The sequence below is a fragment of the Gobius niger genome (genome assembly GCF_951799975.1).
Source record: "Gobius niger genome assembly, chromosome: 6".
In the NCBI taxonomy this organism is placed as follows: Eukaryota; Metazoa; Chordata; class Actinopteri; order Gobiiformes; family Gobiidae; genus Gobius; species Gobius niger.
Genome location: NC_136857.1, coordinates 19,844,932 through 19,862,409, shown reverse-complemented (window position 1 = coordinate 19,862,409; position 17,478 = coordinate 19,844,932). Strand labels below are relative to the sequence as shown.

General features: G+C 41.8%; 1 protein-coding gene and 1 long non-coding RNA gene across 3 annotated transcripts in view; one reads left to right on the top strand and one right to left on the bottom strand.

The window, feature by feature from the left end:
* LOC306963912 overlaps window positions 1-17,478 on the top strand; it is a 393,872-nt gene that overhangs the window by 286,185 nt on the left and 90,209 nt on the right. The window lies entirely within an intron of this gene.
* plxna1a (plexin A1a) overlaps window positions 1-17,478 on the bottom strand; it is a 308,362-nt gene that overhangs the window by 223,273 nt on the left and 67,611 nt on the right. For both annotated transcript variants that reach the window (XM_079557533.1, XM_079557534.1), the window contains exon 3: window positions 15,347-15,529. In XM_079557533.1, coding sequence (XP_079413659.1) covers window positions 15,347-15,529 — 183 coding nt within the window. The remainder of the gene's footprint in view (window positions 1-15,346; window positions 15,530-17,478) is intronic.

The following is a 17,478-nucleotide window of genomic DNA, read 5'->3' as shown; positions in this document are numbered from 1 at the left end:
TCGAGCAGGAGTGGATCCAGGCTGGCTCTGGATCAGTGAGATTACGGGGGGGGTACCCACAATCTCTCTGTTTGAGTGTTTACATTCATCTACAGCAGCTGCGGAGTGCATTCTGCCCACCTGATCCCTGCACATCGGAGGAGCCTCTTGCCCTGAAACAAGTGGGATGTATAGAGAGACTGGATAGAGGAGAACAGACGAAAGAGAAGGGAAGTGCGAGAGGCAGCTGCAGTGCAAAGCCGCCATCAACTGTTCCCCCAGACCGCCCCATCTGCCCGTTTGTTCCCCACACACACACGCGCGCGCAGTCATAATGAAGCACATGGGCCCTCTGTGGCTCTATAACACACACATGGCACACTTCACACTTGGTGAATGAGGAGCAGTTGGACAATATCATTTATGCCATTTGTGCTTCATTAGATGGTGCAACTAACAGTTCATCAACTCATTTTGTGTCAGATTTGTTAAAACATTTGGGAAACTAACTGGAATCATTGTCTTTTTATGCTACAAATATTGATATCAATTGCATATTTTTGCAAGCAGCATTTACAAGAGTAACTGGATAGTAACCATAGAAGAACTCAACAGTATACTATTTATGGATAAGGCAAACTGGCTGTAGCTGTATTGCTCAGGATTATTATTCTTTACTTACTTTATAATTTTTTATAATAATATATTGATGACGCTTATTACGTATTGCGCTTTACATGCCAAGTTTCTCAAAGTCATTATTCATTCACACCATACTCAGCGGTGGCAAGCTACTGTTATGGCCACAGCTGCTCTGGGGTAGACTGACAGAAGCGAGGCAATCATTCTGTGCCATCGGCCCCTCCGCCCACCACCAACCACTGACTCACTCACTACATTCACCCAGGCTTCCTGGTGTTCCCAAATGGTCTCCCATCCAAGCACCGACCAGTCCCTACCCTGCTTAGATTCCGAGATCTGACGGGATCGGACATCGCAAAGGCGGTATAGTGGTGGAATTACATCTGTTTTGTCCTCTTTTATTGATTTATAAGTAGAAATTTACATTGACCAAGAATTTTGGCTTGTTGTACAGACTGTGACTGTAATAGCTTTGCTCCCTGGAAGTTGTGAAACGAATCTCTGTGAACAACTAGAAAGTTAATAATGTTTTGTTTTTATCATTATTATTTTATATAGGTTATTTTGTATAGGGCCTTTAAATACCTAATTACACACTACATCATACAAATACATTTCTTCACATATATTGTTCGATACATATACAGTATAGTCTCAGGGCACCTGTTATCAAAGCAGTTGCTTACCATCACTGAGTGTGCAAAGCAAATGAATAATGCAATATAAAGCACTTTGTAAGGCGCTATATAAGTGCCAGGCATTATTATTATTTCTATTAAAAGCATTAAAAAAGATAGATGAAAATGCAAAACATTAGTAAACGGAAAAGCACTTTGACAATGTAATATTCCACTGCAAGTTATACTGACTCCCACTCCTAATCAAGCCGCAGCCTCCCAAAGCAGCTGTTTTCTGTCTGCAAATAAACAAACGCTCCTCCTGTTCGTGCACAGCAGATATCTGTATCTTGTGCCCAGTTGCACGTTAACCCTCATCCTAAACCAAACAGGAAGCACATACGGAACAGTCCAGAATGACGCTGTTGTGAATGAGACTGTTCAAACCACTGTATCCCAACACAATATGTATCACTGTGCACGGAGCCAGTTGTTGTCCAGATGTTGTGCAGCACACCACATGTTGTCTCCCTCTCTCTCTCTCCCTCTCTTCCTCTCGCTCACCCTCGTCTGGGTGACACATGTGGCGATGTGGCCGGCCCGGTGGTGAGAGTGGTGCCACCTGACGCGGGTCATAACCAGCAGCTGTCCCACGCCACCCCTGCGTCCCCTGCATCTCTCTATCTGCTGTTGGACTGCTGACCCCGCTGCTGTTTCGGGCTCGTACAATAGCTGTACGTGTGTGTTTTCTGGAGCAGTGACCCCGGGTGACCGGCCGCTGGGACGTCCTGACTCACTGTGCACACACTGGAACCAAAGGGGCTCGGGCTTGTCACACTTCCGAGATGCAATACAGCAGCTTAGCAGAGGTTTACAGAGTCATCATCTGGACTGTTGTTGTTGAGTTGAGAATGTTTCACTTGTTCCTCGTCCAAACGGCTTCTTCACACAGACAGAGAACAACTCATATTCCTTTCACTATTTGGATATTGCTGATGCACCTTTCTGTTGTTGGAGAAAAACATTCAAATTCAAGTGCATATTATGCCAAACCACGTTAATTTTGCTGCATCGAAGCTACTACTAATTACTTTTATTATTGGAGTGGTGCAAAAGGTTAGCACTGGGTTATTTCTTCATCAAAATCTTCCACTTTATTAACATGCACCCTGTTTCAAGTGCACACATATGTGGAAAGACATGACTTCCGGGAAGAGTGTGGAGCAGATGGAAAAGGTCACAAATATAAGTGCCTGCCAGAAATCCTTATTAATCCTATAGCAGCCACATGGATTAGCCGGAAAGACAATGAAGGTGATCTTTATTGCTAACTAAATACAAGATTTATGGGGAATGCCACTTCTGAGTTAATTAGCTTCCGCTTTGTGCACAGGGCTTGATAAGAAAAAGGCAAGATTCAGAAGTTTTTAAGATGCCTAGGATTTTTAAACAAATTAATAATGCATATCATGTAGAATGATATCATGGCCAATTGGTTCAGCATGATAGCAAAACAGGTTATTTTAAAACAAAATATGTGATTAAACTAGAGATGCACCGATCCAGCTTTTTTGCTTCCGATACGATACCGAGGTTTGAGTATCTGCCGATATACGATATTAATACCAAGAGATTAAAAGTGGCTTTCTCTGAGTGAAAAATTGTAAGATCAATAAAGTCATATTTTATTGTCATGTTACAGATCAATTATGAATTATATCTATGGATAAACATTTAACAACAATGACTTTTCTACACTACATATCCTTGGGTATATGACAGGCTTTAAGTTACATTAATATAATATTACAAATGCTAGATCAGTTATTTCTTGAACTAAAATACACTTGGCTTCAGCAGTGGTTATTTTATTTTATTTCTATCAAAGTTCCTGTCCCAGCCTTGATTAGTTTTCTTTAGCATTTAGCATTAGCGATTGAATTCTCCAGGTTCTTAGCTTTACAATGATATAAAGCATATTCCCCTATTCACTTATATTTAGGTGGTAAAAGTTGTGCTTTTAAGGTGTTGAGATATCCAACACCAGTATCGGATCGGTACATCCCTGGTTTAAGCTAGTTAAATCCCTAGTGTTTGATGGTGGAAAGTCCTTCGTTGGCCCAGGAATGGAACCCCAAGCCTTGCTGTGAATATTAATGTCAACCTTTTTCTTGTCTTTCAAAAATATGTTGCAATATTGTCATGAATGCCAATGTGGGCCCGAGCGAGTATTTTGTATAAATAATTAGCATCTGAAAGGCGGGCCGCAGTAGCTGTGATCTTTCCTTGTTGTCTCTTGACACCCTGAAGCCTTCCCACTTATCAAAGATTCATTAGTGCGCTAATATATCCATCCAGCGCGCGTTCACATGGTCCCTCCATTAACACTATATGACTCCACCGGGGACCGCTGCCATAATGCCCTGCTCAAGGACACGGGGGGCGGTACTCCGAAGCGATAGCCCGTCTGGGGATTGAACCCGCAACCACAACGGAACATTAGCAGGAGTCTGTAATGAGAGGGAGTATCATATGTATGTGCCCGAGGTGCTGCTTTTTGAAAAGGCTATTTCTGTAGGTTCTGTTGACTTTGACGGTGCACTCCATTTGAATGTGCTGTCCATTTGTCTTTGCCTTTTGGAGGACAGGGAATTCTGATGTAGATGAGAAGTAGACAGTGTAGAAGGAACCGTTTTCATAATATGACACTGAACAAAAAGATATTCTGCCCTGCACAAAGTGGACATGAGTAGGGTTGGGTACCGTTAAACAATGGAAAAAAATCGGGATCAAAAACTGGCACCGAACAAAATATTTTCAACTAGATCCAAAGCTTTGATGCCTGGTGGGTCCTGAAACAGCATTAGAGAAAGTTACTCGGTTGTTCTCGTTGAAGTACATGATTAAAGCAGTACAAAGTAGACAGTACAAAAGACAAAGGGAGAGAGGGATATTCATCCAATTACACAATGGAGATCATTTTTTCACTCAAACTTGGCTTTAAATACTGTTTAAGTGGCGCTAGTCCGCAGTTAGCTTTACCGTCAGCCTGTTAGCTTCTTCATCGTGATTTCACTAGTGTGTATTGCGCCTCCGACCCGGTGCAGGCAAAGCAATTGTGGTTTTCTGGCCAGAGGCCCCGGGGGAGGTGAAAGACCCTCCAATCATCCCATAAACACTTGTATTACCCCAGAGGGACTATGCAAAAGATTCATTATAGTAAACAAATTACTTAGTACTGCTTTAAAACATGAACATGGAATGGAATAAAATAACATTATCGCGTTAAGGTTCGAGATAATGAATGATGTAGTATGAAACCAAGTGTTGCTGCCCATCTTGGCCAGGTCTCTCTTGTAAAAGAGATCTAAGATCTCAATGGGACTAACCTGGTTAAATAAAGGCTAAATAAAAAATAAAAAATAAAAAAAAGTATAGGTACCGAAAATACAGTAGGTATCGCTCAGGTACCAGTATCGCAAACCAGGTACCGAAGAAGTACTGGTATTGGGGGAAAAAACTGAAAAGTAAGCAGCCCTAGACATGAGGTCAGACTGATAGTAAGACAAATTGACGTCTCATTATGACCAAATGCAGGTCTGATACCAGGATTTGAGACCACGTTTTCCGTTCTGGTACAAGATGTGACTGTGTGACAGCTCAAAAGTGCAAGTCAGCCTGGCTTTGGGGAACACAGTACAACTCAAAATTCTCAACTGGCAGTCTCAAGTTCAGTATTCAAAACATGTCCAATCACAAAGAGCAGGCAGCCCAGCACATAGAACTGAAGTTACTTAACATAACATACTGTATAAATATCTCAATTGTTGCTAATCTTCTTGTCTCAAACCACAGTTCTCCTCCTCTCCTTCTTCCTTCTTGTATCACTGGATCTCTTTCTCTCTTCTGCCCTGACAGAGATACTACTACAGTTTTTTTTTTTTTTTTGCAGGCTGACGTCCACTAATGCACTAATGGATGGATAGACGAGGACTGAGCACCCCACAAGCACACACACACCTACACACACACACACACACAAACACCAATCAGCAGCGCCGATCTCCCCGAAGCTGGAGTTGTGGGCATGGAGCCTACCTCAGCTGGGAACAACGGCATGAGCTCAAGGTGACATAGGAGTGCTGAGATGTGGAGGGAGCGCAGTCCGAGAGCTGAAGACGGAACACTATTGGGGGAGAATGGGATGATAATTCACTGCGACGCGAGCAGCGCTTACAGGGCTAATATTATGTGAGGGAGATTTACGCACTGGTGTGTCCTCAGCGGGCTCTCGAAGCCGGCATTAGAGAGGATCAGGGTAGAAAAACACTGCCACATGGAGATATATGAGTTCTGAGACACAGCCTGATAGGAAAGGGGGCCGCGGTGTACTGCATAAAGTGGTGCGCGGCGCGAAATGGGTAGAAGTCAGATTGTATTCAGGTCATAAGTTGTTGGGATATAGTGGTTAATGAATTTCTTGTGACAGGAAAATGCATGGAAGAAGAAAAATATCTAGTATAGTTCCTCTTGCTTTAGCTTATTTCCCTTTGATAGTCTTGGCGTGCTGAAGCCAGTCTCAGTAAGTATGGGCCTTCATCTGTATACGCTCTCGTATTTTAAAGTTCTTTTAATGGTTTTTAAATGTCTTAATGGTCTTGGTCCTTCTTATCTCTCAGAACTGCTTTTACCTTATGAACCTTCACGGCCCCTTCGCTCCTCTGGCAGAGGTCTCCTTGTTATTCCTAAAGTCAACAAAAAGACTTATGGCGAGGCGTCTTTCCAGTATTACGGCCCTCGCCTCTGGAATGACCTGCCGGAGGAGCTCAGGGCTGCAGAGAACGTTCATGTTTTTAAGAGCAGGCTCAAGACCCACCTTTTTAGCTTAGCTTTTAGCTGATCTCTACTTACTTATTTATTCAGTTATTTTTATTATTATTTATGTTTATAATTATCTTATTATACTAGTTTTTAGTTAGTTTTATATATATGTTTATTTTATTTTATTTATTATTATTTTTATTTTTATTTATTTTATGTATATATTTGTATATTGCATTTTTGCATTTTTAGAATTTCCAGTGTTTCCTCTGAGGGAGCCCTCTGCCCCGGGAGCGGTGGTCGGCTGTGGCTGTGTGGGCACTGTCCTCTGGGTGCCCGGATGGAGGTGTGGTGCTTCTGCTGCACCTCTGCTGGGTGTCCGGTGGTGGTGCCCTGTGGCTGTAGCTGATGTACCGCTCCTGGTGCAGACGGCTCCTCTGATGGCATTTCCTTACCTGGTTCATCTGTACCCAGACTCAGCATTACGTCCATTATTTCATCGTGTATGTGTGTGTGTGTGGCTGCGTGTGTGTGTGTGTGGCTGTGTGTGTGCGTGTGGCTGTGTGTGTGTGCCTGCGTGTGTGTATGTGGCTATGGGGAGGGGGTGGGGTGAGCAGTGTTGTTGTCTGTTTGGAAGAGTGGGTGGTTGGGTGGGCGGGAACTGCTTTTAATCTGTAAAGCACTTTGTGTTACAACTTTGTATGAAAAGCGCTTTATAAATAAAGTTTTGATTGATTGATTGGTAGGATGCAAGCCATAATAAGTTAGCAACCAGGGACCATATCTCTCCTAAGTGGAGAACGTTGTTTCGGGAAGGAACATTAAAGCAACTCATTGTGGCATGACTTAAAAGAGAGACCAAATCAGCCATTGAATGTATGCACTTTGGAAACTGTATTTGAATTTTGACCACAATTGCAACTTCCCTGCCATCGGGTAGGAGTCACCAATACACACTAATGGAATCACGAAGAAGAAGCTAACAGGCTAACGGGAAAAGCTAACTGCAGGCTAGCACCACTTAAACAGTATATACAGCAAAGTTTGAGCAAAAAAAAATTATCTCCATGGTGTAATTGGATGTACAATATCCTTCTCTCCCTTTGTCTTTTATGTCAGCGTGGTATTTACTCTCAAGGACAATTAATAAGTAAAAAAACGCAACATGCTATGACAGCTGCAGTGGCGCTTATGGCCTCCAGGGGCACGAGTTACTTAGTACAGCTTTAAGCAGGGGTGTATCATGCAAAATAATAAAAAAAAAAGTTTCCCAAAATCTGATATGCCTGGCACATACTATATATTTTTACATGGCGAGTTACTATACAATGTGGAAAAAGCCACACATTTTATCTGAGCATACCCGTCTTCAAGAGTGACTGAGTGCTGTGTATTACGCAAACTAACAGGCTATTATTTCCCAAAACTTTTTTTTTTGAATGTGATTAAGATTAAATTTGTGTGTTCAGGTGTTCTGCTCATCTGCTCGCAATGAGTTTTCATTTGCAAAAGTAAAAAAAAAAAGGAGGGGGGGGGGAAAGAATTACTTCCTTCCACACAAACTCGGCACAGACAGCAGCAGCCAGGGGATTATCCATCATCCCTCCAAACCCGCGCTCTTGCCATTTAACCAGCCTGAGCAGCCGATGCACTGCTTCCATCATCGACTGCCAGTCTAAATGCACGCGCTAATTAGTATTCACATGCTAAATTAGCTCCCATCCCATGTTTTCTGATTAAGCTTAATCATTCTGACAGCTACTTTTAGCGCTAAGCGTGCACAACCAATATATGCAGACATTTGAAAGTCTAGGAAGACATCCAAAGCACTTTGATTCACCGAGGAGCCGCGATGCTGCTCGACGGGGCAAAACCTGCTGATTGGGTATGAGATATATTTGAGGATATGTACTCCCATACATCCTGATTTATTATAACTTCACATCTAAATGGGCTTAACTGTTTTCTGGGGAAATATGACTGGGATTGATAACAGTGATAGTCCCCAATTTGTGAGCTACTTTTACCTAACAAAAATGTCAGAGAGCTACTTATACTTCGAAGACACTTTGGAGGACTTCGGAGTTAGAGCCAAGATGATATTTCACCATTAGAGTACTTTACTATAATGGCCCCGATGTTTGCAGATTGCGTTCAACATGTTCAAAGCAAAAAACAAAATGTGACTCATCATGAGTATGTGGAAATGTGGAAAGCCTTTGGCAATCTTCCTGGAGAGAGATACAGGTAGCTCCCGACTGACTGGTTGGAGATCCCTGACGCACAGCATGAGGCAAAAAAAAAGGAAAAGAAAGGAAAAATAAAGTTTAACTATAATTGTTGCAAACTTTTCATGGCACATCACTCAACTGTCGGTATTCTCAAAATACTAAATGTTCAGCCCCTGCACCGGCTACTGCAAAATCAGTCCAATACTTCAAATGTGTCCGATTGAAGAAACTGGATAATGAACTGGTCCACCTCCGCTCCTACAGAAACCCCCAGAATTCTGCCCATGTTCTGTTGTATCTCTTTATCTGGGGAATGGAGTGCCGGAGTCTTGTCAATCAAGCGCTTGGCACAGTTACCTAGCAGGCTCTATACCGCGATCGCTGCTGTCACTCAGGCTATCTTCCAAGATGGAAAGGAAAGGCAAAAGTAATTGGATTTGCTGCTAGCAGGGAAATGATGAAATGACAGGAAATGTGTCCTTTAGCAGAGCACACCTCTAAACCGTGCCGCTCTGTTGGTCTGAGAGCTCTTTGTTTCAAGGTACTCCAGGCCGAGGAGAGCTGCTGTCACTGAAGGAGAGGCAGCCAAATCAGAAACAATTGAGGAATGAAAGGATTTTCAGGTTTCAAAGATGAGCTCAGGGATTTGAGATGTTTTTGGTATTTGGAAAAGTATGTAGTATAAATTCACTAAATGTCCGCATAGATTTCCTCAAAATGCTTGTTTGTTTCTTTTGAAAATATATCACATTCAACTTGAAAACTTTAGATGAAAAATGTGGAAGCGCAGAACAAACACGATTTGGATTCAGATTCTTAAAGCAAATCAAGAAAGGAAAAAAAAAACATTGGTTTGTAAAGAGGCTTTTCTAGTTTATAGTCACTCAGTAGTCAGTGGAGGTAATTACTGGTTTTATATAGCAAAGATGCTTTGTATTGCTTTATTCATTCACTTAATAGTCAGTGGTCATGGGCCCCTCCAGGTCGAGCTGATGGAGCAATAATATTATTGGAAATAAAAAGATGCATGCTATTATTATTTATCGGAAACACAAGACTCAATACTAATGCCAAGCTACCGTAGACTTTTTATTTTATTTTATTTTTATTAGAATATTCCATTTTAAATGGGGGAGGAAAGAAATTCTCTTTGGTCCTCATGGCGGGGTGCTGACATTGCCATAAGCCCATGGGGACTTTACTACTGTCAAAAACAACTTAAAAGCAGAGCAAAGAATATTATTTCTAAAACTAGAGTGTCCCCCTGTGCCACTAGTGATGGTGGTATCATATTTCTTTTACAACGCTGTTTTTTCTTCCATAGATTTTTTACATTTTGTGCTTTGGCTTTGATGGACATGCCTGGGAGAATTGCCGAGGCTCGTTGCAGCTCTGCTCGCCCTGCGAGGGCGGAGCTTCCCACATTTTTAAGGAGCATTCTGAAAAGGATGAGACTGAACTGCGATCATGGATTCTCTCTCGTCTGCTGTCAATCATGTACATGGGGAGGAGTCAGGAATGTCTACTATCTCTATGGATGCAACCCAATTTAAGCTACCTTCCCTTGTATGTATCATTTTAAAGCCATAGCATTTTGTCAGACACAATAGCCTATAATTACATGGGATGTTAAGCCAAATATGGTTTTGCAGTGGGGTTAAATGCAGGGCATGCATTTATTCATTCTCAGAGGTTAACGTTAAGAAAATGTTAAACGTAATATTGTAGTTGTATTGTGGAATTAATACAAAAGGTGTTTCAGACCTCTGGGTGAAAAGAATGATTAATTTGGGCTTAAATGCATGATGTAGCATTATACAAAAGTCAAATGTGTAATCTTGGACGCTCTTAAAACATAAACACATGCGCTTCCCCCATGCACATTCTTCATTTTATTTTCTCCATCCTGTTCTGCACCATATGTTCCACTTTATTACCCAAGAATAAAGATGATGTCCTTCAGCCTATCACACAGTCACCTTCATCTCATCACTTTATTTGTGCTCGCACGAGTGTTCGAATGCTGATTAATGGGGCACTGGAGAGCCTTTATGCAAAGTTATTAAAAGTAAAGACTGTGTTCAGTATTATTTATGACAAAGTTGGCCATTTCCCATCTTTGTAGTAAACATGGTCAAAGTTCAACTACTGCTAATAAATAGAGGAGAAAGAAGTATTTCATCTTGTCAAGACATTATCCAGAGGTTTGAGTCTTGCCCCTGAGTTCAAACTGTACATAATCTCTTTTTAACATTTAACTAACATTTTCTGTTGGTAAAATAGGCTTTTGTTATTCTCTAAAATCAGGCCTTTTTCTGCAATACATGATATGGGAAGTAACTTGTCTTACGAAAGATAGAAAAATGTTTTATGTAAAATTTGTACAACTATAAGATGTATCTTCAAAGATGTTATTACCATGACCAAAGCAGAGCACATTAATAATCTATATGTCACATACAATGGAAAATAAGACTGTTTGTAGTCTGAGCAGGACAGAAATCATTATGAAAGCTTTTATGTCCTTGACATAAAAGACATCTTTTGAACTCTCCATCGTCCTTGTTACGTCCTGACGCATGTGCCCAATTTATCGGTGCTGATATACAAAAAGGCATTTAGCATGCTAGTTCCCTAGCAACAGTGATAGCGTTTCCAATAGCATGCTTCCTTTCTTTCAGCCCTCCCAGCAGGAGGTGTAACGCTGCACTCGTTAGTATGGGAATAACAGTGTTCACAAGGCAGGACACGCCTTTACTTCCTCTAACAAACACTCCAACTGCAGTCTAGTCTCATCACACACATGTTAAACTGACACCCTTTCTTTAAAGACACTTAGATAAAAGACTGAAATTAATGTGCACCTTATTTACCCTCTTGCACCTGAGCCTGAGCAGCTGATTCTGAGCCATGCCTTTATAATGTCAATCTTCCTGTCTAAATCTCAGTCTTGAACACCATTGCTGTGTCCTGGCCTACAGCTACACATCCCACTGCCGTGCACTTCAAACAACCTGACTTCACTGTGATCTCGGATTTAGCCACCAGCAAAGGTCAGGCTGCGTGGCTCCTTGCAAATTGAGCCTTGATTGTATCATTGGGACCTTTAATAAACCGCCCTACAAAGTGACATATCACACTAATGACATCGGCGGATAGGACACAATGTAAATCAAACCCCGCTTGTATACCCTCGGTCATATACACAGAAAAGTCATAAATCATGCTTGGGACGTTTTAGAAATATATGGCATTTTGTCAGTTAAATGATTGTGATTGGTGATGTTGAGAGACATACAAACGAAAGCTGTGCAGTCGTTCAATGGACTGCACAGGCTTAAGATTTACACCAGTGATTATACATTCATAGATCGATCAATAGCTTGAGTCTATAGCAGCGACATGTCGAATACACGGCCACGCGTTTATCAGCAGGGCCTATGTTGGAATTTTAATGAGTACGACGTCGATACAGAAGCTTTACATTTCATTAGGCCAGGATGCACACTTTAACTCCCAATGAAAAGTAATAAAAGCACACTGGCCATGTCCACCATCTGTCCGGGCAGGACTCCTCTGTTCTAGGTGGACGAGTTGATGGTTGGTCATTCTGTAATGGACCCTTTCTTATAGCATTTAGGAACATTGTTGCCATAGTGTTGGGGATTTTGGAAAGCAATTCATGCGCAGATATGTTGAGTATAACTATTGCAATGATATTGGATACAGCTAAGTAATTCCATAAGGTAAGAAAATATCGTCAAAATTGCCCCCACATATCCTTTGCTTTGAGGCCAGAAGATGTAACCTGGACAATGCAAGCAATAAGCCAGAGCTTGGCCTTGTGGATATTGCTTGCTTGAGATATTCTGAGACTTCACATGCTTATGCAAATGAATGGGGAAAACTCTGATATGGCCATAGTGAAGCGTGAACTTTCAGAATTAGCAGCTTTCATTACCCCTTAAGGGCAATAAGTGCACATGAACTGTGTTGAAATCCAAATCGAAATTGTGACACGTGCTTGATACAGATTTATCACAAACAATCACATGATCTCACTGCTTACAGTCTAATTTTTAGAAGCTTATTCAAGTGTATAACTAGCATGCACCCTTCATATGGGAACATAATGCAATATAATCTATATCAAATGCAGACCTCACAATCCCCAAGCTCTATAAACTGCCAATAGCTGAATGTGTGATTTACAGTAATTGTTGTGCTGTCGCGCCTTGTCTCTGCTCAGATGTTCCTGCTCCATTGATCGCAGAGGACACTCCTGCGTACTGCCTCCCCATCCCACTGCACAGGAAGACTAGGACGGCCGCGTATATTCCGCAGGGAAATGGGATTCCGATAGTCCAAGATATCATCCAGGATCTGCTGACCTCCTGCACAAATCACCCCGACTACATGCACGCCATCCCGGGGTCACCAGCAAGGTCCAGCGGACCAGGTTTCAGCCGACAAGGCAAAACCTTAGCGGGGGTAGCTGTGTAAGGACCCAGGAGTGTTAGTGGGTTGTTAGCGTGGCTCGTATAAAAGGAGCTGACGGCACACAAGCATTATTGGTGCGGTTATTATACAGGGAGTGGGGTCACTTGCATGGTCAGAAATTATCGTGTTAGAGCACAAACAAGTATAGTTTGAAAGTATGTGGCCATCTGAGTGGCATTGATTGGAAAGTAGTAATTTACTGTAATCAGTGAAGCATGCTATACTGGAATCCAAGGGCATTTGACTATTGCAGACCGATAAATGTTGAGAACACTTATAGATTTGCTGTTAAACTTTAAAATAATAAGCCCCTCTATGTTGTTCTGGGTCTGTTGTGATTAATGGCTGATCTTTTGTTGCATGAGATTGAAATTGCGGTCATAGCATTAACTTCACCTTTGCCATGCACCGGCATACTTTTATCAACACAGTATATTAAGCTACTTTCATTTTGCTAGAGAGCGAGTCTGACTTGTTTAATGCCTACTTCATGGGTCAAAGGCTAGTGAAACCTGACAGATGAAGACACAGACGTTACAGCATTGTTTCACTATGCATGCACTGAATCACATGTTAGATACGGACACAGACAAGCTTCGTGCACCCTATCTTGTCTTTATAACAGAGAAACACAGAATAAATCAATTGTAGTGTTGCATAAAGGGCTGTGAAAAAATTGATTAATTGTGCATAAAAAAACATCGACAAGGTCATAAGTCCAGTTAGATGGCTTAACTCAATTACAGACACAGTGTGACATAAACATATTGATGGAGCGCTCCAACATTAAAACAGTCACACATTAAACTGTCATACTGCTTCTGCGGAATGAAAAAAAACAACAAAAAAACGGAGAAGCATAAAACGAATGTGACAGGAAGTGAGCCGTAAACACAAAGGCTTCTCTACTGACACAAGTCGAGACAACTTAAAAGCACCACGCAATATTCGGAAAAACAAGTCAATGCTAAACCGTGCCGACAGTGACACGTGGAGCCAGTTTATTCTGCGCCGTTAGCTGTCTCCAACGCACCGCGCCAACCTCGACCCTGGGCAAATATATTAGCATTTTACTCGAAAGAAGCAAGAGGAGAGGGGTTTTCATTAAAGCGATCCGCGCGGCAAGGATATGTTCATCTGCGTCTAGTGTGTTTATGATAACAAACATTAATTTAAGCGCAGACCGAAAATGAAAAGCTTGCCGTCGCTGATGTGAAAAGACAGAGTAGCATCAGATTTGCAAGCTGGGTAATTACATCTCATCTTTCATAAAGGAACTGCAACAACAATAATAAAAGCACTGTGGAAAACAGCCGTCCATGCTCAAGTTCTATTCTTAATTCCTCTTCTCTAAACGCGTTGCTCGCTTGAGAAACCTTACATTGTGTTGTTACTATATGCCAATAGTTCCCATATCTAGTATCTAGTCTACCATATCTAGTTTCAAGTATTTGCTTACTGATGATGAATTAGAAAGTGATCTAATTCTCTAATCTGCAAAGGAAGATCAATATTCAGACCGTATCAGTTTCACCTTTTAAGTATTATCAATGTGAAATAATTCCAAGGGCCATTTTAAGTGCCATATGGGGGCCTTTGGTTGAGCTATGTTTGCCAGCAGTGTCCCTCAATCAGATATTTGATTATGAAATGTTGAATGTCTGCCGACTAACTTGTTTACAACATTTCTGGAGCGAGATTTAACGCGGACGCCAACAAACTCAAACTGTCTCCAACACAAATCCGGTGTCCATTATGTCCCTATCTCAAAGTATGATTTCTCTGAGGCTTCATTCATCGATGAGTTGAACACGCAGAAAAGCAGATGTAATAAGGTGCAATGATGCAATGCGTACAAAGTTTGATGACTAATCCATTCGACAGGATTGTCAGAGCCAATAACCATTAGAGCGCTATGCAGACTGACAGTCAACTGCTGCAAACTGCATGTTCTTCGATGTACAATAGATAAAGCAACTCCTAGATGCAGCTTCACATCACATTCAATTCACATTAGCCCGTGACAGCAAACAGGAGCGGAGACAGTGTGCCTTAGATTGGTTTACCATACATTGCAATATAACAAAAAGCCATTGTATGTTGTCCATCGAAGTACATTTAAAATGATTCTGGACAGGATGAAGTCAGACATGTAGGCTGCATTGGGTCCTTAGAATTGGATGGTGATGCCAATATCTAACAAGTATTACCGGCGTCACTATCACTGTGACAGGCAAGTTTTTTTGACAGAAAGTGCCAAACAGAATATTTGTCATGTTTCCCCATCACTGTGTAAATTTCCAACTGAAAATACTTGATTGTGTGATTGAATAAAGCAACCATTCTGTCTTACCGTTGTGAGAATAATTTTAAATGATTTCACGTTCGATCATTTGTTCTGAGGAAGGAGTTCAAATTGTTTCAGCAATCACAACTGAAACCGGGACAAAACTTATGAAAAGGGCAAATAAAGATGTCTCCGAACTCAGTACTACGACGGGCTTTGGGAACAGTTATGATGTCACAACTTAGTTAAGCCAAGAAAGATATCCTTACCTTCCTGATGCGTCCACTGCGAGTACCGGTGAAGGCCACGGTGTGTCCGCGGTAGTCATACGCAGCTATGGAAGTCATGCCGTCCTCTTTGTCCACATAGAGAGGAATGCCCTCGATGGCTGAAGTGCCCCCTAGTGGCTGGTTGAAGTCCTGGCCGCAGAAGTTGTCGTCTATCTGCAACGGCTGTGAGAAGGAAAGAACATATATGAGGATACTACAGTCATTTTCTTTGATTGTGTCTCGGATACTTCTTGGACTCTCCAAGGTGAGCTCCACCAACGTATGGCTACAGAGGTGATAGATTGAAAGGCAAGTATCGTCGCTATCCACAGATATTGAAGATAACAATAAAAATCCAGGTATATGAAGTCAAATCTAGTTAGCGTTGATAAATGTGCAGATATGACCCATAATCCATGCTGTGAAATTTGTCCAAGTCCTCCCAGCGATCTGCTATTGTTACAATAACTCACAAGTCCCAATTGTTTAAGCTGTGAAAAGTGCGATACAAAGCCCCAGAACAAGACGGCAACGGCACTTAACCTGCATCCTGACTTGAAACTACATGATGTCAACCTGCAATTAGCCACCTCTGAGCACTTTGAACAATTGTTTGCTAACGTCCCAAATATTGATTCCTTGATAGAGCGCTGTGGCAAAGTGGTTTCTAATAAGTCTAAATCAAATGTGGTGGGGATGAACGGAGAAGTGATGTGAGCAGCAGGCTGCATTAGCATATGGTAATAACAGTGTCCGGTGATGTGTTGATATGTCACGGCTGATTTATCATGGTGTGTGACGGGCGTGTCATTAAAGAAACCAGGACACACTTCAGGATGGGCGGCTGGACGGGGCGCCGAGGTAATCAACACAGGTTTCTTCTAAGCACAGAAGCATGCACCCAGAAGCATTGCGAGGCGTGCTTATGAAAAGTTTGTTGTTATTGTTAGCGTTGGGTTAACGTTACGGACCGGTGTGCCTTTCGTAATGGCTGCAGCGCACCTTTGTCATCTTCGTCAAGTGCCTTCCAAATGATTCTGGAGAACCTACAGTACAGTTACAGTGTTTCCACGGAGAACGCACCAGTAACTTAGCGAAATGATTTAACTCTGCCCTTCAAAGATGGACTGCGCAAATACATGTGACCCACTTTTGACTGTGGAAAAAATGTAAGTCACAAACCGAGCGCGACTCTTGCATTTCAAAGTGGGAACAGCACTGCAACCAGCTGGAAAATTGTCAAATTCAAAACATCATTATGCAAAATTGGTTCTCAACATGTAATACATTTCCTTTCCAACACAGATAAAGTGATTGATCAAAGTCATTGCTTGTTGCAGATAAATGTATTCCTTGGTGAGTATAACTGAGGGCTTCTCAGTGGTGCATTATTTTTTACGGTAGTTGAAGTTAATTGTGGGCCTATGTAGATATCATTTAATCCTGAAGTGAGTTCAGTTTACGTTTTCTGACCATCTGTTTACATTCTTTCCAAACATGTTTTGGTCCAGTTTTAGTCTGACTCCAATAAGAATTCTAAAGCCAAACATGTTTGTGAGGTACTTGGTGTGAAGCTTTTGGAAATCCTTGTGTTCACATATGGAGCCTTACCACACAAGACCTGCGGCTAATGCACCTGTCACACTCTCTCGTCCACACACAACAACAACATACAAACTAAACACGGTATACAAATCAGCAGACACACAGCAGCACTCACCGCCTCCCACGGCACACAAATGAATGTGGCAGCTTTCCCTTGTTCATTAAAGACGTATGGTCTCCGTGGAGACTAATCAATCACTGGCCCCTCCCACCACAGAGAGCTGTCAGCGGCGACCATGTTTGTGTCACGTCAGAGGAGAAACGCTGCAGGCACATGGGCAGTGAGCACCAAGAGGGAGGGTTTAACTGCAGTCAACTACCCAGTCTACTGGGAGGGGAACAACACGTACTGAATATTTTATCCCTATTTGTCAGAATATTCAGGATTTTTACATTACTAAAACAAACTATTAATTTAAAGTTGAAAATGAAATGATATGAAATACCAACGCCTAATGATTTATATCAGTCTGATATATTTATTATGCTACACTAGTTTGTCACCAAATTACCATTTTGACATTTTA